The following is a 25,725-nucleotide window of genomic DNA, read 5'->3' on the forward strand; positions in this document are numbered from 1 at the left end:
ATTTAAACTGGAAAGGTGACAAAACTACCATGCAGACCTAATGCATTTTCAATATTGTGAGCACCATTCTACCCAGAATGAGTGGGTGCTCAGCATGTAGTCATCAAGAGAGAGCTATACTGATGCTTATTGACAATTGCTTGTAGCCAGTTCCTTTACAAATCCCTCATGCTACTCAGTCTAATTGCAAGCTGTATGTTACATTTATAATGGCATGCAATTCAACAGAACTCGGAACAAAAGCTCTGATTTGAAAAGGCAGTTATAAGTCAGATACCAAAGTTATTATTTTGTGTCAAAAGTATTTCTGAAACCAAGATTATACCAACAAAAATTACCCTTCAAAAACCTTCTCTAGCCCTCAGAGGCAGTATTTGATATGGAAAGTATCATACATATTTGCCACTGTACAGAATTACAGACTTCCATCCATTAAGATTAACATGCTCTCTTTGAGCAGCTATAATGGAAATAGATTACAAATAGATCACAAATTTTAATTTGTGATGTCTTGATGAGCTGTGGGAACAACCCTTTTCTTGAATTTTGTTAGAAAACAACCCTTTTCTTTGCTTTCTCGCTTTCTTACCTGCAGTGTTACTGAGGTTGGTGTATCAGTATTGCAGATGCCTGGGGTAATCATCGTTGTTGTAAGTGTGCTGTACAATGTCATGCTAAGTAGCACAGTTCCATGAATGAGCCGCCTGCAATGCACACAGACTACTGCATTGAGTACTGGAGACAAGGTGAACAGCGTTTATTGAAATTACATCAAAGAACATGAAACTGGATAGCTTAAAAAACAAGCAAAAGGAGAACAAATCTTTTATATTTATGCGTCTAATAAAAAACTGGCCTAGATAAGCAGAGGTTGCATACTGATGGCCTCACTGCTATAGCCGTATCTGTGCAGTTGCAGGGATCATGACACAAATCACGCTGCCAAGACATTCTAGGTCAGCTCTGCACTTTACCACTGACTTCTTGTGTGACAGGACTTACCATTTAAGTTAGGTGTGAAATAAGGATAATACCGTATTTCTATCTCAAGATTTAATTTTGAGGACAAATATATCAAAGATTGTGAAGTGTCAACACACTGTATAAGGTGAAGAGAGGTACACATTTATTCCACAAAAAGAAGAAACTCATGGCAACCTATTGCAACCTTGAAGGATCCTTGCTGATTTTATGTGCAGATGGCAGGGAAAAGGGAATATGATATCAGAGCCTCAAAATAGCTGAAAGGAGTTTGAGTGGGGTAGTTGTCTGTATGCGCTGCATACGGGTTTTAGACAGATGAAGGATTATGGTCTGAAGTACCAGTCTGAGTGCTACATGTACATGAGTCTTATCAGAAACAGGCATGCATGTGGTCGGCAGATAAGAAAACCAGCATGATTTGGCAGGTCAACAAAGTTCAGTCTAGAGAACTTGAATAAAATCAGAAAGTTCAGGTATAAACTCTAATCATAACTAATCCACTGGAAGTAAGAATCTAGTACCCAAATATAGGAAGATACAGTACACTGGGCTTACCCTTTAATTTGTCCACATCTTAATGCTTAATGAGATCAGAAATTTTATTATGTTCAACATTTTTCTTTTACTGACAAAAAATTTTGTTTTGTCTGCTCAGTCAAAACAACCAAGAAAATGAGCCAAGATTCTCTGCTGACCATTGCAGCAGAAACAGCCAGCCACATAGATGAGGTTTGAGTGTGCAGCTTTTACCTGAGATGAGGATGTTAGGTGTACAAGAGAACCCGGATGGACTTTCTGATCCCAGCATGAGTTTGCAGTACTGCTGTATCAAAGTACCTTTGAATTGCAAACTGAAATAAACTGTTGCTAACTCATTTGAAGAAGAAAAAAGAAATTCCTGCAAAGTCATTTTTATAATCAACACTCTGTAAAACTAATTCAGAGCTAATTTTTCTATTTTCTCAAGCTATTCATGTTGTTAGTGCAAATATTTTATGTTATTGTGAAAACACAGCTTAAGAGGACTAATGGCAACCATTTTCTGAAGTTTCTTTTGCAGCTGTAGGTACATTTGCAGGGAAATGGAGGTAGAAAAAGGAGCTGTGATGTGAAAAAGAGCACTCGGGGGAAAGCAGTTGTGTGATTTGAAGTCTTCCACAATTAGGTCACTAATGTGAATGTGGAATTAATCAATCGTGATCCAAAGTTGTTTTTCTGTGATGTGTACTCAGATGACCTTCAATAAATGAGTCAAATCTCTTGAACCACTCTTTTGTTGACAGAGGCTTACATCATAATTGGAACTAATTGGCACTTCTGTCAAAAGGGAGAGGAGTAGCAAGAACCAAATGAATACAAAGACTAAATTACCCTTTTGAGCTCTCATTACTGCTAATCACTTTCATATTGTACTCTAAAACTACAGTGGGCTTTAAAAAAAAGAATACATAGAGTGAATATTTTTCCTGGGAAACCTGTATAGACAGATACAAGAAGTGGCACAGACCTCAGAGGCACTGTACATGTGCATTTAATTGAGGCATTTCCTGAGCTCATTATTTCAACTCATTTGCACCCAGTACAGGTGTGGCTAAAGACTCTCCAGGAAGATAAGGAAGAATTGGCAGGTGGGTTCTCAGAATCCTTAACTGGAGAAACAGCAAGTAAAGCCAGTCTTTGCTGGACTGAGAAGACTTCACATGTTAAAGCAAATGACAGGACTGTGAGTAAAACCAAGGACATTAAACTACTTTGACAGTACAGATTTGTTTCTAAAACTAGACACATATTTATGCCTTGTATATAGAGTAGCCTAATTTATACATTACAAATAAGTGAACAACTTATGTATCTTCCATCAGTAAGTCAGTCTTTGGACTAAGCCTAGTCTGTAAACACAGGAGGCATGTTTTAAAAGATGTGAAGCAGCATCAACAACTGTGAAACACAGTGTCTGTTTTTGTGGCACAGTTTTCCCTAGCAATCTTGGGACTCTTCTTCACAACCAGGTCTGCTTTTGAACACACAAATGGAACAAAATGGAACAATAACAGCAGCCATGAAGGTGAATGAAGCAGTTAAAAGATGCATCATTGTTTTTCGAAAAAGAAGAAGAAGCAGGAGAACATGCAGGATCCATTTGTAAAACGAAGGAGGTAGCATCATGAACATGATAACCATAACCTTTATAGAACAGGCAAATTCCTCTCTTTGGTACCTGGTTCTGTTGATGAGCTCAGGTAGCTCACTCTCTGTTCTGCCTGCCAGTTTTTCCACCTGTAAGGTGAGGGTAGTGATATTGACCTTTGTGAAGACTGTATAATGATCACAGCCACAGACAATGCCTTCCATGTAACAATTTCAGCATCAAGCATATCAGAAGGTGAATAAAGTGCTGTTCTGTGCCTACTGCCATTTATTTATTTATATGCTTGTGTAAAACCAGGGCAGATGAAAAGCCCTGGAATTACACAGATTCCCAGCTCTCATTTTTTACTGGAACTAAAATAAGCTTCCCACCTTATTACAGAAGACGATGCTGCTATTTAAGGACAGCTCAAGTTTTATCCTAAATTAACAAAATCAACCTGTGTTCTGAAGTCATGTGGGACACATCCCTCACCATACCCAGCAAGAGGAAATGTTTGTTGCTTGCTCTGTCTGATTTGGAAATACCGGTTCAAAATAAACGGTGGTGTTAGACTCAGCCAAGTCAGAGCAATGGGCAACGTGAGGGACATTACAACTCCCAAATTGCCCCAGGTGATGGATTTCTGATTTGTTCATTAGCTCTGGATCACTAAACTATTCAGCCCAAGAGACAAACGCAATTTTCTGATGCGAAGGAATGGAAAACTGGCACACTGGCTTGCAAACACCTTTCAAATCACCTCTTCTGTCTAATAAGACTTCTTGATATAGATGCACCATCAAGGGCTTTATTGGCATTGACTTAAGCCCACTAAAGTCAGCTACCTGATAACGATGAGAACTGTGGATATGGAGGTTCATCTACTGGACAAGTTGGCAGCTACAACAGTTATTACTGTGTTAATTCCCAAGAACATATAACATTAGAGTGACTGCTTAGACCACATATACCAGGAAAATGAGGACAAAATGTAGTGTAAAAATAACATAATTATCCCCAAACCTGACGTTATAAGCCTCAAAAATTCAGAGTTGTGTTTAAATTTAAAGGAAATTCAAAGCTGCTAAGCTCTTAAAACCCCCACATCTTGTGGCCCAAGAAGTCTTAATTCTGAATTGGAATGATACTGTGAAATAAATATTTTATTCTCAGAATTATAGAAAATCCGAATTAGAGATACAATTTTCAGCTGCAAAGTAATGCTAAATGTCCTACAGACATTTATAAGGACCATATCTTTCATCCCCCGAGTTTCTAGTTTAGATAACTTCCATAAATTTGAAGGTGCTAAATACAGCAAATACAAAATTATCAGGTTATTCCAGACTTTTAGAACAAATTTCCAGTTATGTTCCTGATTCTTTCCTAATTTTGCCCCAAAACATAAAGCTAAAAAATAAGTTTACAAGCAATAATTTCAAGGTGAACAATTATATTTAGGCAAAGATTGGAGAATATCTGCAGGAAGTCAGTTTTGTAAAGACTGAGACTATTTGTACAGAAACATGCAAAGCTGATAAGCAGCAATCTCAATCACATTTGATACTGAGTATAGTGGCTGCCCTGTATATCCATCAACTAGTCATGTTGTAAATCACTTGCAAGACAACTGTCAGAATAGTGAGAGATATTACTGGAATTCAGAAAATTAAGCAAATTTGAAATTCACTAAACATCTGTTCAGTGACAAGTTGTTAACAATAACCACCACCAAAAGTAAACAGGCCAAATTCTTGGGAATATTTTTAGGTATTGTGTCATTTCAACATGGGCCAGGTATGGAGAAGATATTGCAATAAGAAATGCTAAATAGTAAGCAATATTCTTTATTTAAACAGCTGGGATTTGATTCTATTTTATTATATATTTCTCATACACTGTGCTTAGTCAGTATTTTTTTTAGAGAACTGGCGAATTAAAATCTCAAAAAAAATAGCTACAGCCCTGGCAAGGGACTTTGACACGATCTTGCCCAAAAGCATGAGAAACTCTTCACACTTCTTGAAACACATGAAAGGAATTTGTATACTTTGTTTGTTAAAATAAGTTGTATTTTCTTATTCTACAGTTCAAAGTAAACAAGGAATAAGAGTGTAAAAGAGAGAAGCAGACATACAATGACAATAAGCATTTTGGAAGAGAAAATAGATATCAAATTTACAGAGAGGAGTCCTTTAAAATAAAGTGTTCTTTTGCCCTAAGGCAATCAAAGATCAAGATTCCTAAGTAACATCTGGGAAAAACCCAAAATTGACAATTATTTTTTCCTTCTCTTTTTAACATAAACCACAACCAGCTTGCATGGAATTCCTGTGGTTTTAATCAGAGTAAGATATAATGGGACAGAAATGAGGAGCAGTATTTTTTTAATGTTTGACATTTATTTTCTTTTTCCAATTCTTTTTTTTCATTAAAAAAACAGGCATCTGAATAGAGAAAAAGAAGCCACTCTCTGTCCTCGTATTTGCTGACCCTGAGAAGAACGGCTTAGTGACCAACTGGGACAACAATTTGAACAAGCACGTTTGATGACCCAGGCAACCACCTCAGGGTTACTGGCTTCTTCAAAGAGCTTATTTCTGTCCTTTCCCCTATAGATTAAATCCTAGACATAAGAATGTTAAGACCTTTTAGAACTCAAATTCAACTCTAACGAAAGTTTTCTTTTGAGAAAGTGTTTTTTTCCCAGTTAGAAATGTTTTGTCAAAGATCTTCTGGTGGGATTTCTTTAATCTCTTCATAGACATTTACAAAGTTTGTTCCTTTAGGGACCCTAATACCATAATCTCTGCAATAATATAAGGTATTCTTGAAACATTAGCATGACATTATAGGTACAAATCTTTTCTTGGTACATACTTTCAAGTTAAGAAACACTCTATTGAAATAAGTCTTCAAGTTTAGTTACATTCCAGCAGCAAGGGTAGTGAAGTCGGGTTCACTGCAAACAGTTTATGTTTTCCACAAAGTTTGTAAATAAAATAAAAACCTTCAACTTTTACATTTTTTGTGGAGCAGGAAACAGCCTCTCAAAGTCCTACTGTTGCTTCTCAATTACTTCAACTAACTGATAGCATTACCTATTAAGAATCACCTGACAGTTTTAATCCTGCTGCTGCCTAAGTAGGTAACTCTGAGAGCTAGTTTACCAATAAATATTCATCTTCCAAAGAAAACGAAAAGCAGGCTGGGTGAATGGTCAGATATTTTCAAATTTCACATTTCAGAAAGAATTTCAGGGCTATCCTTATTTTTAAACCAGTCAGACTATCAATTTTAATCATGGTGAATGAATAATTCTGTGGAGCTGTGGCTGGCTAAAAGAGGAAATAGCATTTAGGCTTCTTTGTGTTAGTAATTACTGTAATTGTAAATGACACAGCTACCATATTAGGGGGTGTTGAACATGCTATTCCTAAATCATTCCTCCCCAACAACTGAACTTTTATTTCTGCTTTGAAGGGTCATTTCAGCAATGATCTCTACAATTATACAGCAGATGAAAGAGAAGTGGCCCTCTATCCCCTTCCTTGTGCTGATTGTGTGTACCAGGAAAGAATGGAGCCATTTTTCAGTAAAATTTTCAAATCACTTGGTGATTTACCTAATGAAAATCAACATGCTTGCTCCAATGGCATATATTAAATATATATATATATATTACAAGTTGCTGAAGGCTTTCAGATCTTCCAAAAATCGCTCCCTTGGGATTTGAATTATAGAAAGCCTCTAGTACAACAGAGGTCCTCAAGAACAGGATTCTTGTCTATCCCAGTTACCTGCAAAGGTGTCTAGGTGTTCCCAATGAAGTTATTGTGCCTAATGCTCTGCTTCTGAATGTACTCAGAACATTTCAGCTTGCTGAGGAAGAGGACATCTTATCACTTCACCTCAAGTTAGATTCTCAGCCAAGATCCTCTATCTATTTTACCCCTTAGCACTAGGATGGTAGAAATACTCAAAATAAACATAATGCACTTTTTGTTTGAGACACACACAATGAAAGAGTGATGTGCTCTACTTCAGACTAACTGTGTAAGAAAGGTCACTGAATAAATTGCCCAAGCAATCCTTGGAGCAGAGATTTGATACATGTTTCTTTCCTTCCTTCAAGCTAAGTCCTCTAATCACCAGGACACAGAAGAATGCTCTCTTTTTCTAAACAGAGTAACCTTGAATTTTCTTCTGAAAAGACAGAAAAAGCCTCTAGCCAAGTCCAACCTATTTTCTGGTGTTTTAAATCTCTCAGCTTTAAAGTTCAATGGAACCCAAGGTCTTTCAAACATATTCATACATGCAATCAGATTTTTTGGGTTTGTTTTGTTTTAAATGGTGATTGCCACCATATGGAGAAGTGGATGGAGATGTCTCAGATGAGGAAAGATTTACAGCTTAGAGGTGGATGCTAATGCAGAAACTTGCAGAGCTTCAAGGTATCCATCTATTGACCAGAGGGCATGCAGGGCTAGGGTATCTAAATAAAAATTCAGTACCGTTGTAAAGGCTTGATTTAAATTCAGATGTCTCAGTGCTTCTAACTTATATTTAGAGCACTGCAGAAAATTTACCTTAGATCTCTGTTTATGCATCGCTGCAGAAACACTCAAGGCTACCGGCATCTTTAAACCACTGTTACATTGTGTGCCGTATAGAAAGAAAAGGTTAAAAAAAAGGAGAAAGCTTCTAAAGTGGTGTGTAAAGGGAAAGGTGTTCATTGTGGCATTCACTGACTGCCCCACTTTGAGCAGAATGAATAGGTGCGAGATCGGAATGCAGACTGAAAGAAACCCAACCATCGTGAACAAGAGGCTATGCTGAGAAGGATTTTGCAAAGCTACAGGAATGGGTACAGCAAGGCCTTTCAACAGGCCTAGGGAATTTTATTGGTAAGTATTAAACAATTACATAAGCTAGGTTTAAAAACAGTGTATTGTAAAGAAAGAAAAGCTTATGCTTGGGACTTTTACTGGCACATCAAGAGCAGTTTACTGTAACTGACTGTCTCAGTCTTATTACAGGAAGGTCCCGAAATTAGTATTTTTGTCTTTTTATATTTCTCCCAAGTTGAGTGCAGTACTAGTCAAGAATGGTCTTTTCTTAAGCTATCATACAAAACTGAACTTACTCTTTTGGATACAATGGGGAGCACGTCCAAGCAAGCACTTCCGTATTTTTAGACGCACTGTTAACTCCAAGTAGTTTTATTGTCAGCATAGTTTCCTTTGGAAGAGCCTTTATGCGTAGAGGAAAGTTGATTCTAAAAGAAAATCAGAAAAGAGAAAAATAAAAGTTTTTAAAAACTGAGCATTGTTACCACAAGTGAGTTCTTTCTACTTTTTTTAGATGCCTTAACACAGATATCAAGCTATAAATTACAAGAATTGCGCTTGGAAGGAAAACACAACTGACAGATCCCTTCAACACACTGATGAGTACTGCTAACCATTAACTTGGGTCATAGTACTTGAGGCATATAAAAAGTCATTCACTTCAGTGGCAACAACTAGACCTGACAAAGGTAGGAAAAGCTTTGTTAAACTTCTGCTTTAGAATTACCTTGTCAATGAGGGGCTACTTCAGAATAAGCATTCCCTGTAAACCAATAGCTATTTGTTGTCCTGTGTCTTCAGAGGAAAAAAGAAGATCTGCATAAACTTGAGATTAAGAAAACAAGCTATAAGATAAATTTAAATCATATAGAAACCATTTAATTTTCAGATATTCAATCTAGATTGGCAGAACAATGTGACCCTTGGCATTTTTAAAAAGGTACAGTCATACTCAAGCAGTAATCAAACGTAGAAATTGGTATTTAAAAAGTACAATAGCCTGAAAAACATAAGGGTTATTGGTAGCAGAAATAAGACAAGGTAAGAGTGTAAGGGAAAATTAGCATAAGATTTCGCTTCTAGTCCCAAATCTGTCGAAATTCTATTGGCTTCAGAAAAATTTCCTTGGATGCACTGAGAAGCCACTTAAAGAAGAAAGCAGAAGGTTTACAGCTGAAATACTGAAGTACTCCAAATTAGCATTAGTGTCAAAATTTGAGATGATCAGTTCTAAACATTTGGAAATTATTCAAACTTGCATACCTCTTTCTCTTAATAACAAAGCAAGACAGCAATTTCCCACTCTTTCTGTTTAACATGAATAGAATTGAGAAGCAATTCTCAACTGTCTTCCCACATGTCCCTATTTATAACTTTCAGCTCTGCTTTCCCTGTCTCATGCCCTCTACCTCACTCATAATTAGTTAGAAGCAATTATTGGGAAACTGAACTGTTATACATGCTACATAGATAGCTTGTTCTGTCTTCACTTACAGGCAGACAACTCTGCCTATGTTACATAAAACTGTTCAACAAGGAGTTACGCTTAACTTTAAAGCATTGTTAAATCTCTGAAGAGACAAAAATAAAAAATTGAGACATGCATTTTCTAATACAGACAATTGTTAACACTCTGAGAACTTGGAGCAATGAAAAAATCTCACAATATCCTCACTGCAGAAAGCAAATGCTTGCCAGTGGTTCCCTAGAACAAAATATATAGTATTTCCAGATGTACACCAGTAGGAAAAGAACCTGGAAACTTTGACAAGATTTATATATCCCAAGAGTTAAAGCATGGGCCAAGGATGTGCAGAATTTCCCTTCCAGTGATATGTGATACACAGAGAAAGGGAATATCTGTACTGCTTTTAAGAACTTTGATTAATGCGTATATGAGCTTACCCAGTTGGTATAATCCTTTCTGACCGCATGAGGCTGCATCAAATGGATGACTGAGAAGAAGAAAGAGGAAATGGAACAGTGGCCAGAAATAAGACACCCTGTGGGTGAACAATTTCAACAGTAGTTCAGAAGAACAGAGAAGCTACTCACTGTGCTATTCACAGATGTTAGATAAAGTTATACAGCTGGCTTAAAAGGCCAAGGGCCTAATATCATAAAAGCACTCAACAGAGAAGAGCTCTGGGGCAACCCAGGCTTTGCCCTGAGAGAGTATAAACAAAATAAGACAGGCCAAACAAAATATGGAGAAGAGGGAAACACAATGCCAAGAAAGTATCTGAGGTGATGAATGGTAAGCTTAATGTTAATTCCATATTTCAAGTCTGTAGGTTTAACATAAATTACACAGGATGGAAAAAGAGCAAATGGTGGAATATATTCAGAACAACCAGCTAAGACAAAAGAAAGAAAATTAAGAGGTCTCAGTCGCTGAAAAATGAAACTGATGACAAAATAAGTCAAAAGAAGCCAAAAATACTCATAAGCAATAAAATCTTTCCCCTACACTTCAATTATATCTGCCCATACGTACCAGAAGATAGTACTTAAACAAATTCTTGGACAAGGTGATAATTCCTACAGCACAAATGGGAATGATCCTGTTCAGTTTTTAACACAAGGAGAACAGTTACTTTCCAATTATACAAAAGATTGAGGGTTCAACACTCAAACTCTACCTACTCAACTGAGGCACCAGAGCACCTAAAAGAACTAATCCAGATGCTTAGCAGAAATGCACCCATTTTGTTTCTTTATCATAGGGCAGACATACTACGTTTCCTATATCTTTTCAGGAGTGCTATGCAAGAAAGCTATGCAAAATATCCAATAATGTAGAGGTGTAACAGGTTTGACATAAAAAGGTCTTCCATCTGACCAGCCTCAAACTGTTTTGTGTCATAGATAAAGGCAAAGAGAAGTTATGAATTACACTCTCTATTCAATTATAGTTTAAGAAAACACTTTCAGACGACTTGTTCAATTATAATGTAATCAAGATGCTCTCAGATTTGGAATACAATAAACAGTGATGTAAAATACCAAAAATTTCAAAGACTGTAAATATAAACACAACACGCTTCGGAAGCTGGAATAATACAGTATTACCACCAAATCATTAAAAATTGTGTATTTATTCTCTCTTATGTATCACAAATACTCTTTTTGTCATCCCATTGCTTTAAATTAACGTAATTTGAGTGTATGCTTTGCTTTTCAATGGAATTATTTTCCTCAAAGCAGACAAGCAGGTGACAGGCAGTGGGTAGCCTTTATTCTAAAATTCCAGTCTCAAACTAAGGTCCTCATTTTAAAACTGCAGATCCTTCTTATAAGAAACCTCCTCACCACAACAGCCTGTGCCCTCTAAAAAGAGAACCCTTAAAGAAACATTACAAAGGTTCTCAAGCTGGACTGCATACCTACTAGAGGTGGCTCCAAAGGGCAGAAGTCCTCAAAAGAGGACAGAAATACAGCCTTTGGTTGCATCTCCTTTCAGTTCCAGTATTCCTCCAGGATGCCTCTAACGACTCCTCTGGCTATCCCACCCTTTTCTCACTCGCACCTCCCCAAGTATTTGCAGAATACTCTGAATTACATGTATTTAATCTGCTCAAAAGAAGATCCATAATTAAGATGTGGGTCATTTTTTACTTTTTTTTTAAAACGTGTAAAATCTGTCAGCAAACATATATCAATCACAGGTCCAAAACTTACTTCTCGTTCCAGCCAATCAGGAAAAAGAAAGATCTTTTAACTGGCATATTTTTGCGTATCTTCACTTGACATATTGTCTTTCCAGCGTAAGTTAGTGAACAGGAAAAAGAGAAAACTTTGTAGCTACAAAAAGGAAAAAGGAGAGGGGAAAAAAAAAAAGATTAATTGCAGTGTATCATGTCAATGCAATGCACAGTAAATTTGAGGCTAACTATTCGGAACCTTGGGAAGATCTACCCTTACATGAAAAAGTAATTAAAGTAATAAATCCCATATTAATGGGGGTGTGCATGTGTTTATTTTGGGTTGAAGGTTTTTTTTATATCCAGAGTTCAAGAAAAGTACTGAAGACACCTAGATTCTGTTCCATGTTTTTGTCGCTAAGACTCATTTGTTTTTCATTATTACAGTCAAAGGAAGTTTGGACATAAATTTTGAAGTGTTACAACTTGCTCATCGTACAACTTCAGTCAACAGTAAATTTATTTATAGTCAACTTCTCCGATCTGTAAAAAACAGGTTAGTACTCAAGGGATACTATACATTCATTGCACAGAAGCATTAAAGCCCTCTGTGTTGGCATTCTTCAAACATTTTACTAACTTCATTCACATGCATACTTAACCTTATAGCTTCATAGTATAATTTGGGTCTGGGACTATCTGTTGGTTTCATATTCTTCTTAGTGAAATCTTATAAAATTTTAGTCAAACAGAGGAATAGGATATGATTAACTAATGTTCTTAATTATTCTTGTAACTTCCAGATCTTCCTGCCACTCTCAGGTTTATACCACTTTGTATACAGGAATGATGAACAGACTCAAATCTGAACAGGAAATTTGAAGCACTTGCAGATTGAAGGTGACTAGCTTTGTCTTATTTACAGAAACAATGTCTGATCTCTTCCAGAAGAGATCTCTTAAATATAGCATCTTTCCTCAAGAGTATAAACATTACAAACAGTTGGAGGATACTGCAGGACATAATAGGTTTTAATACAATCAAATGATTCAGCATTGCTGTTTAAACAGAAGTATTAATACAAAATATACAGACATATTCCTGACTGATGCAGCATAAAGACCTAATTTTAGAAAGATTAATGCTTATACAATGCTTTAGTCGCCTGAAGTCAAACAGGTTGTTAAGAGTGCATGCACTTCAACCTATTTCACGTTTTGTAGAGCATTTTGCATAGGGTAGCCTCCCTGCGAGTTCAAAGGCATGACTCTATGTTCTTGTTCCAAAAATCACTTCTTATCACCCAGATACAGATAGGAATCTGCTTTTTGGGGGGCTGCAGAAAGAAATACAGCCAAACACCAAGCTAGCAACATTATGCAACTGGCAGCAAATAAGCACATGTGCTTGGGATTTAAATGAGATAAACCAACAAACTGATAAAAGAAACAAGAAGGAATAAAATACAATAAAGAAAGAAAGGTAATCAGTTTTGCAACATTATTCTGCAACTTGTAATGTCTATACCTATCTTTTTCACAAGGACAGTAAGACAGGAATAAGAAATTGAGAGCATAAATATGAAAATCGACAAAAAGCCAATCCACAAAGGTGAACTTGAGATGGATTTGACAGGACACCAGCATGACTCTGTAAAATGTAAGACAATGCACTCTCCCTTATCCCAAATGATTAAAAGAAAGCAATTTATCACATAATGGTATGTGTAGAAAAAACACCAATGAATCAGACAGTGAGAGATGTCAAAATTCTAACACTCATAATACATATCTATATGCAGGAATATATATTAAAATATATATTATGACCAGCAGCAAGATCATAAAATGTGACCTTCAGGAAAGCAAAAATGAGAGCTGTGACATAGCCAGCATGAATTCATGCAGTGCAGTAATAAGAACAGGAAGCATGCATGTGAATGAAGTTAGTAAAGTATTTGAGGAAAGCAGGTGTTCAAGCAGCAGTCCATGTTAAGAAGTCCATGCTAGCTATGAATACTGGAACGACTGGAAAGGGAAATTAAGGAGGAAGACAGATTCTCATTTCCACATACTTGAACACAGCATTCAAGTCATCAGCGGCCTTTAGGCCATATGTAATTTCACATTTTTCTGGTAAAACATAAAATACAGTGGGAATGGTATAACCATCTGAAAATCAACATAGTGATTACAGTCCTGTATTTATTACCTTATGTAATGCAAATTCTCTCAGATTTCCATTAAACTGCTAATTACATCTAATGCTAATTACATCTATAGTACACTCTCTTGCTCACTGACTGATACACCCACTTTTTCAGTCTCTAACATTAATATAGGAGTTATCACCAAAGCAACAGATGTAGTCTAGTATCTGAAAAATATGTGATCTAAGAGACAACACCTCTTCTTGTGAAGACCTGCTGGATCTCCTCCTACCTGTTCACCCAGGCTTCTGGGATGTTATGGGCAGCATATACAGTGAAGCTGAGCTGGGAATCTAGGCTGATGTCTGTACATGAAAGGCTTTTAGGTATGCTGGCAAGCTGGAAATTTGCATCAAAGCTGCTGCTGTAAACATGGATAAGACAAGAGATGGCCATGGAGAGCTCAGTCAATGCAGCCTCTATTAATGCTGAGAGGAGAGAAAGAAATAAAGGTTAGAAATAGGTCATTTATAAAGAACCATATTTATCTTAAACCATCAGTTAGAGCCCTGAAACACTTCCTAATAAAATTTAATTAAAATGACATAACCTACCAACTGAAGCCAATTAGCCATCTGTGCTTCTCAAACCAGCCTTAGCTCATTTCTGTATCATTAACAGTCTTTCACCACAGTGCTTTCAAATTAAGGCATTTTCAAAGCAAGCATTTTAAACTACAGCAAATTAGTGTGTGCCTCAGATATGCCATTTTAGTGTGTTAAATTTTGTGCTGGAAGGATTTTTGTTATGTAGGTATTTTGTAATTTCAGCAGCTAAGTAGCTACTTAGTTCAAGGGAACTGGCAATGGTGCAGTAGAACAGAGAAAAGGCACTGGTTAGATTTTAAGACTATAAAGCTGTTGCAACTGTATGCAAACAAGTCATAAAATATATACAATCAGACATAGTCAGCACTCAGATGGTCATAGAGTGGCGATAACATTATACAACAATGGACACTGAAATATGTATCATATGGATATATATGCAGGCTGTACCCTCATTTATATCACACTTTTATGTTATTTCCTCTTGCTTCAGCTCTGCAGTGCTCTTTTTCTGTAATTACTGGCTTTTATCCATCTTCCCTCTCTCTGTGTTTTTGGAGCAGCTAGGGATTGCCTGATTGCCAGCGTAAATTAAAATCCCCAGCCCTGCAGCCTCCATCAAGTGAAGAGAGCTGGTACAGGCACTCATTGCTCAGGCAAGAGACAAGTAGAGAGAGAAAGTGTCAGAGTATGTTGTATCATTCTAGGATCAGGATGATTTGTCTTCCAAGAGGAGTACCCCAAATTCTTCTTTTCCCACACCTCTAACTCATGGATTCCACCATGATCAAGAACATACTTTCATCTTCTGTTACAGTTCCTGACACACTCTCTAAGCTCGTCTGGCCACTGTATTATGCAGCCAGCTATTATCAATCTAATAGTGTCTACTGGGGGGGGGGGGGGGGGGGGGGAAGAATAAAAATAAAAGAATCAATTCCCAGGAACAGGAAACCTGAGACTTATATTAGCTTTTTATACTCAAGATAGGTACAGGAATCCTTTCTGACATCAGATACAGACACCACAATTCACTGGACTTAGCTGTGTCAGTTTTCTGACAGACGTGTCTCCAAAAAAACGTATCCTAGGTCTGGAATTTTATTTCCCTTCTTTGAACTTTTGACTTTAAACTCAGAACTACTGAGTCACCAAATGCATTGCAAACAGTGCAAAGGAATTATTTCAGTCTTTGTTTTATAATAGACAAATTTTAACTATGTAACAATGGAGATATACATAAAATTAAAACTGTTTGACATATAGTGGGGTTTGCTACCGGAAATACTGACAGCAAATTATTACGCTCATGAGTGACTGGCTACAACCTTACAGTGTCGTAATCCTTTTCCACATTTCCTCCCTGTGAGGGTGGTGAGGCACTGGAACAAGTTGCCCTGAGAAGCTGGGATGCCCCATGCCTGGAAGTGTTCAAGGCCAAGTTGGATGGGGCTTTGAGCAACCTGGTCTAGTGGAAGGTGTCCATGGCAGCAGGTTGGAACTGGGTGATCTTTAAAGTTCGTTCCAACTCAAACCATTATATGATTCTATAACATGAAAATTGAATCATTTTGGAGGCTATCAGCTTAAGAAAACTCAATCCGGTTACTCTCTGTGTATACTTTGCTGTCTAGCACTTGTTTTAATTATCTTTTTATCTATTCTCTTTAGTATTTTCTCCATTCATTATCCTCCACCATAATTGTTTTGAATAAGCCTTTTGCTCAAACTTCTCCCCCAGAATACCATTTTATTCTCACACCCAGTTCTCTTGTTCACATAATAACTTAGAACCTTCCAAATGAAATGTTTAATTTGCACTGAATTCTTTCATATTCCAAGGAATCACCTGTAGTCATATACATAAACCCTTCTTAAGAGGTCCAGAAGAGCACATTAGTGGACTATTATTTGAACCACTATTTCTACTTTATCTGAAAAATACTACACTATTTACATGAAGGAAAAACAGTCACTTAGGAGACTTCCTGGCTCCAATCTGCTCAAAGTGGCAGACAGGTAGATGTAGTGTAACAGCAAACCCCTTATTTATGCAAATTGGCCTACTGAAGTCAATGATTGCTGAGTGGAACCTTCTCAGCATTTTCTCCAAAAGAGGGTGAAATGTAGTTCAGAATCTGTGTAAACTTCCTGCTGCGTGTTGAAACATACACTTTGGCCACCAGCACTTTTTACACCATCCGTGCTCTAGGCTGTGATGTAATGTTTCAGATTTTGAGTCCAGAACAAGAGGAAATGTATCATATTTCAGATAGGCCACAGAAAGGAATCCCACAAATTTTGCCTCAATTATTTATAACATGCTTCAGTGTGTCAGTTGTGAGGTGAAAAAAGTTTCCTGGGTGTTAGGCACATGCCCACCCAACAAAATATATATGGCTAGATGTGGCAAGGTGTAAGACAATGTCCATAAGACTCTCTGCTGAAGGGAGCTGGGAAATGTTCTTCTTTTTCCTCTACCCTTAAATTTCAATCTTTCCCTTGTGGGCTTAGAGGGTGTGTGCCTGACTGCAGAAATTGAACTAGTTTGGAAGCGGGGCCTGGCAGAGTACAGGCTGTTCCTCTTGCTACAATGGCATCTGAGGGGTGAAGACAGCAGTGGAGCAATCAGTTCAGCTGCCAGAAAAGGGAGACAAATGAAACATCAGCATTATTTATCAAATTATTAGGAGGTCCAGAATGAATGTATTCTCAGGAACAGAGTTCCTCAGGTGTAAGCAAACATCCAAGTATGACCTGGTCTGCAGCTGCAGGATTTTTTTCTATGTTTATCTTCTCTACTTGTCAGCTCACAGTTTAAAAACACTCTTTGGTTTCTGCACCAGTCAGCCCTTCCCCACCCTTCCAACTCCCCCTTCACTCGTTAAGCCCAATAGCAATTAACTAAATTAGAGAGAAACATCTTGGGTAGTCTGTAAATGTCCATTGCTCACAAGAGTTGGTCAGCATCTTTTCACTGTATTTTTAGGAGCTGCTGAATAGGATTTGGAACGCTGAAATTATATTGCCCATTCATGAAGCCAGAGAACTTTACTGCTTTTTATGATGTTTATGATTAATAAATCTTAGATGAGAAAGGACTACAGTGTTTTGCTGACTTACATAGCAGAGGCTATGGACTTCCTACATCAGATTCACAGCTTCAGCTATGCCAGAGTTTATTTTCTAGAAAGGTGTCCCAGGCATAGCCAGTATCTAGGAGATGATAAATACACCATAAAGTGAATTGTGACTAAGTTTAACAATCTCACAACTCAAACCTCCTGATTTATTTCTGGTGTGAAATTATTTGGTATCACCTTTTCACCAAAGGTGAGAAGAAATGAGACTTGCAGAAATTACATGAGACCAAGGGAAGTGAACTTTAACCACAGCTGCCAGATACGCTTATTTCTGACACATGTTCCTTGTACACGAAGTCTGAAGGAATAAATTTCACTCTTGGTGAGAAACAGAACAATCCACACCACTCCTGAAAGAGTGAATGAATATACCTGCAGGTACCTTCAAGATTTAGTACGGAACATACTATCATATTTCTTACAGAAAACCATTTATTTTATTTTTCTCAGTCCAGTATTACAATTCAAGTATTATTTTAGTGCCAGACTTTCCAACAGAGTAGGTACTTTGCTGTTATTGCACTTGCAGACAATGCAAATTCAATAAATATTAAACATGCCCTCTCTGGCTCTCTATGCACACTTTCTCTGGGTAAAACATGACAAATATCTGGTTGAACAGAATTTGGAATGAAGTCTTAAGACCCTTTTGACACCTTAAGGATATTTTGGAGAACAGGAGCTTGATATTGTTCTTTCCCACTTTTTTTTCAAAGAGAAGAAAACCAGCAAGATCCTAAACACAGTTTAGATTATACACACACACACTCCCTCCAGAAAAAAACCTTGAGATTTAGGTAAGGTGCTAAGCAGCATTAATTAGAACATTATTATAAGAGGAAAAAGACAAAACATGAAAAGGTTGCAATGCAAATGCTGATCAGATGTGGCTTCCAAGACCAGTATTTACCATATTGTTTCTTCCTACTAATGGAAGAATCCTATGAATTATCCCTTGAAGGACACTTAAAAATCTTCTGCTGTTCTAGTATCAAAAACGTCTCTGCTGCTGTATGCTTCACGAGGCCTTGATAACTTCTGTCTAATATTTCTTTTTTGAGAACTACTGGGGTTGCAGTTATTTAAAAACTGGTCTTGGTTAAAAAATGCCCCTGGCTTTCAGAATAACATTACAGGATGTAACACGGCAACAACTTAGAGGTAAAGAGGCATGCTCAGATGTGAAAACAATGCAGAAGACATGATGAAATTCAATCAATAAAAAACTCTTAACATTTTTCCATACTCTGAAACAAAAAGTGTTTTTTTCCAAAACAAAACTATAATGACTTTGTGCTAGGAAAAGAAAGAAGTGGAGTTTTCAATTTTATATACAAAAACCTTCAAAAAGCCGTCTATTACTTCCCCTTCATTTTTTGTTTTAAACTCCCTGTGGTGAATATTTTTATGATCAGGTCTAGAAGCAACTACCAAATCACAAGCACAATTAGCGAACTTTTAGACCCTTAAATCTAACGTGACTTCATTAAATGTATCATCACCAAGGTATCCGATTTCTGCATTCACTGAAAAAGGTAGCAACTCCAGCAATTCAGCTGGACCAGGCTGCTGATTCATTAACATCAGTTCGTGGTGCATACTAGACTTTCTGGGATGGGTCCCAGAGAACTACTGATCAAATTCCAAAAGCTGATTATGTCTGATCCAGTGAAATCCCTGCCTGAAGTAGCAAGGCTGTAGACATTGTATAAAACATTCATTCATCAGCTTTTGAGAAACACGCATGGACTCAGTTTTGCATCAGCTTGCAGCCTGTCTTTTCACACTTTGGATTGAAGCAAATTCCAAGGCTAAATCTCTATTAACGTGAATAATCTTACTCTTTATTTTCTGGGAACACTTGATGATGCAGGAAGGTGTTAATGTCTAGAAACGCCCATTGTTCCTCACATTTAAGAAGAAATAAAAACATACTTTGAGTACTATAACAGTATAATCTTCTAAGGACTTCATACAGAGGAAAGGAACATGATCCAGACTTAGCCATAAATGGATAAGCACTGCTTTATTTGCAGCAATAGAATAATTTGGTCTACAGAGATAACACTTATCAGAGCCAGTTATTGCAACACTAAATCAAGGCTAGATATTTTGAATATAGTCTTTGACTTGCTTAGTCCATGGTGAATGACTAATATTAAACCTCTGATAATCTCTTAAAGAGAAAGATTAAAGCAGCTTCTAAGCAAATTATAAAGTAAGGCTTTAATTTTAATAGTATCCTTTTTCTCTTTTGTAGTAGAGAGAAGCTATAATGAAGAAAATCAAAACTCTTTTATGATACTCAGGGTAATAGCTACCGCCTGGGGGAGGAAGAGGAGAGGAAAAATAAATTATTAGTTGGAGTAACTGATTACTGTTCTTGCTGTTCAAATTTGATCCTGTTTTCTTCAAGATAAATATAAGAGACAGAAAAGAACAGTACAAAAGGGAAATGCAGTCTGTCTTCTCCTCGGCTGTCAATGCTGACTTGATTTGCAATTGTGCTGCTAGAGAAATCAAAGCACATGGTTTTTAGCTTCCCAGAGACCTGGAAAAATTTACCAGCCTGAGCTAAAGTAGCGATTTTACTTCACTTTTTGAGTCTCAGGTCTGCAAATTTTTGCATGTCTGCAATTATAGCCAGCTAACCATAATAAAGTAAAAAGAGGGTGTGAAGCAAATGAGGTGGGAAAGGAAACACAAAGGTGATTTCAGCAGCAGTGAACAACTTGCTGCCTGGTTGGTTTTTACTTCTGGCTTCAGCAGATGAAAATATCATCTGGATTCCTCTGTCTCAGTGTCCCTAGGTCAATGGATGGGAGGCTCCAATGTATTACCATGAAGGTGAGTACTGAGAAGACAGGAATTAACGAAAGATGTGATCCCCGAAAGAAAAGACATGTAGAATAGCTTTGTCCACCTCTTGGGGATCAGGCCTAGGTTCCAGCAGATCAGGTTCAGCCATTGCTCTCATGCTTGGTTTTTATCAGACATGCCCTTAACACCAGCTTCTATATGATAGCTAGACTTTTCTGTTAACACTCATTAGCCTAACTTTAAATATTTTGCTAATTTTTAGAAGTTTAATAGGTGCAAATGTAAGTCGTGTAGCATGCTAAAACATACATGAAATGTATATTAATGCATGTGAGAGGTCAAATTGGATTTTGGTTACCTTAGACAACTTTGAATGTGGGCTTCTCCACAGAATCACTAATGGCCTGGCAAGTTCTAACTTGCAATCAGTAAGTTATAGATTCTAATTTTACACTACCAAAAGGATTCTGCAATTGTTATGAAATCAGGGTGTGCCATGAACAGAGAAACATCACTCTTCACAGCTGAAGTTTTCCTGGCATAAATAAATAGGTAAAGAGAAGTAGAGAGTAAAACATCAGATTCCTTTACTGTTATCGAATAACTCAGATATTCATTGAGGAAGCTGCTAATACAGTGAAGTCCAAATCTGGAAATCTCTTTTAAGTAGAGGAAAGTTTTAGGTCCTTTCCAGCCAGGTTTTCTGGTTGTGTGCAGGGCAACATGTTTGTAAAGTAGATGTTGATTGGTAACTATTCATTCTTTTCCTCATTAACAATTACTTGCCCTTAAGAGTGTTAAAAAATTTTCATGGGATGAATTACTATATCCAAGGGAGAAGAATCCTACAAACTGTATTTACCTTCTTCTCCCTTCTGCACCTGCATGTTCTCTCCCCACTCCCCCAGCCTTCCAGCTGCTTAGCTTTTCCTGGCAGCTTACAAATATAATTGCTGTTTCTCTGTTTGCTGTTCATGAAGTTGAATAACGGTGAAACAACAAGCCTGGAATTTGGAATCCTGCATTTGAACCACCTCTGTGTTTGAGACTACTGTAATCTTTGTGGCTGGTTCACCTTTCTGCCTCTCTGAGCACACTGCAATCAACAAAACAAGAAAGATAAAAAAAAGGGGGAAAAAATAGCATCTGAGAGGCCCCTTTTTTTCCTCAAACAAAACAAAAAGAGACCACTGTTCCACAGGACACCCCAGCCACCCCAATGTTCAGACAGAGGGCCCTTCAAAAGCATCTGCGTAGCACCCCGAGCTGCCTGTCACAAGCCAGCCACAGAGGGGTAGAGCAAGACTCATGCCCCAGTATGGCCGTCCCCAGAGGGAACCCAAGACAAGCACCCACAACAGAAAAGTCTCCTGCACATCTCTCAGACTGTGAAGTGCTCTGCAAGTAATGCTAACAGTACTGGGCATCAGCCAATGAGTCTAAGCCAATTTTAACCAAGGAATTAAGTAAGGTATCTATGATTTTGTCAATTACTGTTAATTAAACTACTTATGACAGTGTATTATTTAAAACAACACACTATTTACACAACAAAAGACAACAGAGAACTAAAGCTTAAGGACAGAGGAATGAAAGTTATTGGAGCAGAGTAGAAATGCCATAAATAAAAATAATTTTTTTAGGCTTTCATGAAGTTCCTTATTTTCCTTTTTCTCTGCAGAAAAGGTTGTGATTGAGGACAACTGCTATGACCACCACTAACTGCAATCATTTCCTTCACTCTACTATTTGTTCTCCATATTTGAATCTACAGATTAGTTTTGGGAAATGCTACATTTTATTTACATTTTTAGATCACTTAAAACTTAACTTGTCATAATTACCTTATAAGACAACTAAGTGTGTAAACATCTGCAATATGCCAACTATAACAATTCACTAATACAAACAAACAACTCAAGCAAAATGTGTGTTTTCTGATGGCACATCTTGAATTAACATATTTTAAAAATAACACTTTACCTTTTTCTGCTTTTTCCACACTTTGAAGTGAATTCTATAAAGACAAAACCCAAGGGAAAAAGTAATCAGTTACTTCAGAAAAAAACAAATAGCAGTTACATTAGTTTTAATGGTACTCATGGAAAATAAAGTGACAAAGGGGAAGGATGTATCCTAATGTTATGATTACAGAAGACATGGCTGGGATTCAGGATACCAGGACCTACTTTTTCCAGCTTTTCCACCTGCTTCCTCTACCATCTCAGACAAGTCACTCAGGGCCTGATTTCTGATAGGATTTAGACATTTCAAGATACAAAGAAGCACTTTATCAACATCTGAGGTGCATACACGTTTTCAGCCTCTGCATTGGTACAACAGAGATAACAATACCCTCTCATCCCTTCGCATGCCTTACATATTCAGACACAACCACACTGAGCAGGCAGAGCCCCAGCATCCTTTCAGAGCTGAAGTGGCCTATATTTCACCTATGCTCCTGTGCCAAATCAGCAAAAATAGCTATGCTCTATAAAAGCCTTTGAACAGGCGGCTAACTAGAGATGGCCAACAGGAAACATTAGATGCAGGGATTTAGGAGGTGTTTATACCTTGGTGCCTAAATACACCTCTTGATGCCTAACATTAATTCAGCACCTGGATTCCCACTTCATATCCCACTGCTGTCAGCAAGAACTGATGGGTGCTTATGACTGCTGAAAGGTCAGGCCAGTTGTTTAGACTGAACTGACCAGCCTAATTAAACTTCTTTTTTTCTTGTTTTAAAAAAGCTGCTCTGTTAAATCCCCACGTACAATAACTGCCATCAATCAGACCTTGCTCCAGGCTTCTCAGACACTGGGCAAATTTACATAGTGCTACACTGCTTGTGGCTCCCCATCCACACAGGAAAAAACATCACGTAGGTAGTTTGGAGCGTCTCCCAGCAGGATGGATGGCACCTGCAGCCCTGGTGCCAGAGGTGGGACCCAGCCTCAGCAAAAAGGGCAAAAGCAGGCAACCATCTTCCCCGGCTGCTGCTCAGGCTGCCCTGTCTTTGCCTGGCTTTGACATCACACTCACATGTGCCAAGGTGACACAGAAATAAGTTACTGAGGTGCAAATCTTGACCAGAGAGATTGTCAAGTTAATTGTGAGTTTCAGTATTGCCTGTGGTTCACACTGTGTGAACCCCTGTCCCTCTAAGGCTTATTATCCTTTACAGTCACTAATCCCTTTGCAGCAGGTTGAGAATGCTTCGTGTTAGTACATATGTATTCAGCAAGATGCTTCTTAAAATGACAATGCATGCAGAGGTGACATAAGAAGTACAATGCTGGATGTACATTCTCCCTCTGCTACCCAACTTGGAGCTGCCAGCATTTGTCTGGTAAATATAAAGACAAGTCAAATGCTTACTTAAGGGGAGAAAAGCAACATCCAGGCTAAGAAATATGTTTTCACAATCTTTATAATGTTGTGAGACAAATGGGAACAGAGACCTTTGTTCAATCTCTCAAATTTTAGAAAGTAAACAACCTTTCGGAACAGTGCTTACGATTTCAACATAGTGTAGCCCATTTAATATATAGTGGATTAGTGCCTGTTCTGGCAGGACTTGATCTCCTAGGACTTTCTGTGGCTGCTGTAAGAAAGGAAGGGGGGGAAAAAAAAAAAAAGGGAAGAAAGAAATGAAAAACATTATTGTGCAAGCAGGCCCAGCGTTTCCCCTGAACGGATTTTAAAATCCCAGGGATAGCTTGGTTAGAGTCTGAATGAATCACATTTATAAAGAGATGCAATCAGTTAAGAAGAAACTGGTGCCCAGTTTCTTTCATCATCTCTTAAGTATGTTACAAGAATGTGCAGTACTGGCAGTGAAAATGCAGTAAGGAAGTAATAGGTACAGTTTAATTAAACACAGAAGATTGAAAGTAAGTTTCTCTGGTTTTCTTTTTTCTTTTTTTTTTTCCCCTTTCCTCATAAAAGCAGAACTGAATAGAAGCACATTGAGATTTTTTTAATTATGCGAGCATACATGTACAGATATGTATACACAAACATATTCTGGCACCCTATGCAATTTACACTGGATGGAGTAAGCAGTAGCTTCCCTGAGGCATTATGTGCACATGGAGCTTGACAAATGGATGCATTAAAAGGTATTCCACACAAAACCACACCATACAGTGCACTAAAGCATCAGGAAACCATGGTGAAAAAGCAATTAGAACTTTTTCTGGCATTTCTCTCTTACCCGATGTGCAATGCTGCAGGCACTTGAGACTTAATGTTGCCTCAAACATTTCGCTTCACTTGTGGTGCAAGTTACCTGCTTATCTGAAAAAGGCCTCTCTTCTACCTAACAAAAAGTCTTGGGGTACTATCCTGAGGAACATAACAAAAACAATTCAAGCAGACTGACAAGATATGCTAATATTGTAGGATTTAATAGTTTTGTCAGTACCCAGAATTCACATAAAATTCCCCTATACTTCAGTATAGTTTAACTCAAAAAAAGTTTGGAGAAGTTGGTACTCCATCAAACATCCAACTGCTGAGTACTAATTGATACAGACAGGAGAGTTTGTCTTCGTACAAATACTGATAAATAAAATCTGATTTGTTGTATTTATATACTATTCTATACTTAAGGTAGTTGCATATAATGTTTAATCTCTATTTTGATAAAATGAAACAGCACTTGAGTTACAGAGCTTGCAGAAATATATTTTACTGCTTTTATGACAGTCATAGTTTAGTTGCTGCTGAGAAATATGAAGCTTTTTATAAAATCGAAACTGAATTATTCCAGATTGCTGAAGCCTAATCGACTTCCTAGCACTTGTTTCTCAAAGGAGTAAAAAGCAAAAAGCAGCAGCCACAGCGTTTGCTGGTGCAGGCACAGTTTGACTTTTTTTTTTTTTTTTTTTTTAAATATATATATATATATATATATACACACACACACATACACACTTTTTTTCCCTTCTCCATTTCTTTGAAGTCAGTTGTTAGTTAGGTCTCATTTACCAAGGAGAGAGTAAGGGGGATAGGAGTGTTACTCAAGGTCATAGACAGCCTTTACTGGAAGGCTTCAAGGGACAGACAACCAGTTCAGCTAATCAAGCCTGAAAAGAAATGTTAAGAGAACAAAACCTCAATAACTTAAAAACTTTGAAAAATAAGTAACAATCCAGTCAGTCAGTAGTCTCCAAGAGAAACGTGGAGCAGCTTCTTATGTGACTATTAGGACAGAAAAATATTTTAAGACTAGTGATAAAATATTCAATCAGGGCAGACTCTTTTTAACATTCAGAAGAGGGTATTCAAGAACAGTATCATTTTGCTCATTACAGATGAGCAAACACCATCATTATCATCACCACCACCACTTATATTTTTAGCCTCTGGAGATTACAGCCAGGACAAGC

The 25,725-nt window shown here is 37.5% G+C and overlaps 1 protein-coding gene across 1 annotated transcript in view; it reads right to left on the reverse strand.

Annotated features, from left to right (window-relative positions):
* Positions 1 to 25,725, reverse strand: part of PIK3C2G (phosphatidylinositol-4-phosphate 3-kinase catalytic subunit type 2 gamma) — a 205,220-nt gene that overhangs the window by 131,145 nt on the left and 48,350 nt on the right. The window contains exons 11-16 of the mRNA XM_030480440.1: positions 23,850 to 23,936; positions 22,313 to 22,346; positions 14,051 to 14,246; positions 11,647 to 11,769; positions 8,262 to 8,393; positions 590 to 704 (exon numbers count right to left, since the gene is read on the reverse strand). Of these exons, the coding sequence (XP_030336300.1) occupies positions 590 to 704; positions 8,262 to 8,393; positions 11,647 to 11,769; positions 14,051 to 14,246; positions 22,313 to 22,346; positions 23,850 to 23,936 (687 nt within the window). The remainder of the gene's footprint in view (positions 1 to 589; positions 705 to 8,261; positions 8,394 to 11,646; positions 11,770 to 14,050; positions 14,247 to 22,312; positions 22,347 to 23,849; positions 23,937 to 25,725) is intronic.

This window comes from Strigops habroptila, chromosome 3, assembly GCF_004027225.2.
Source record: "Strigops habroptila isolate Jane chromosome 3, bStrHab1.2.pri, whole genome shotgun sequence".
NCBI classification, from domain to species: Eukaryota; Metazoa; Chordata; class Aves; order Psittaciformes; family Psittacidae; genus Strigops; species Strigops habroptila.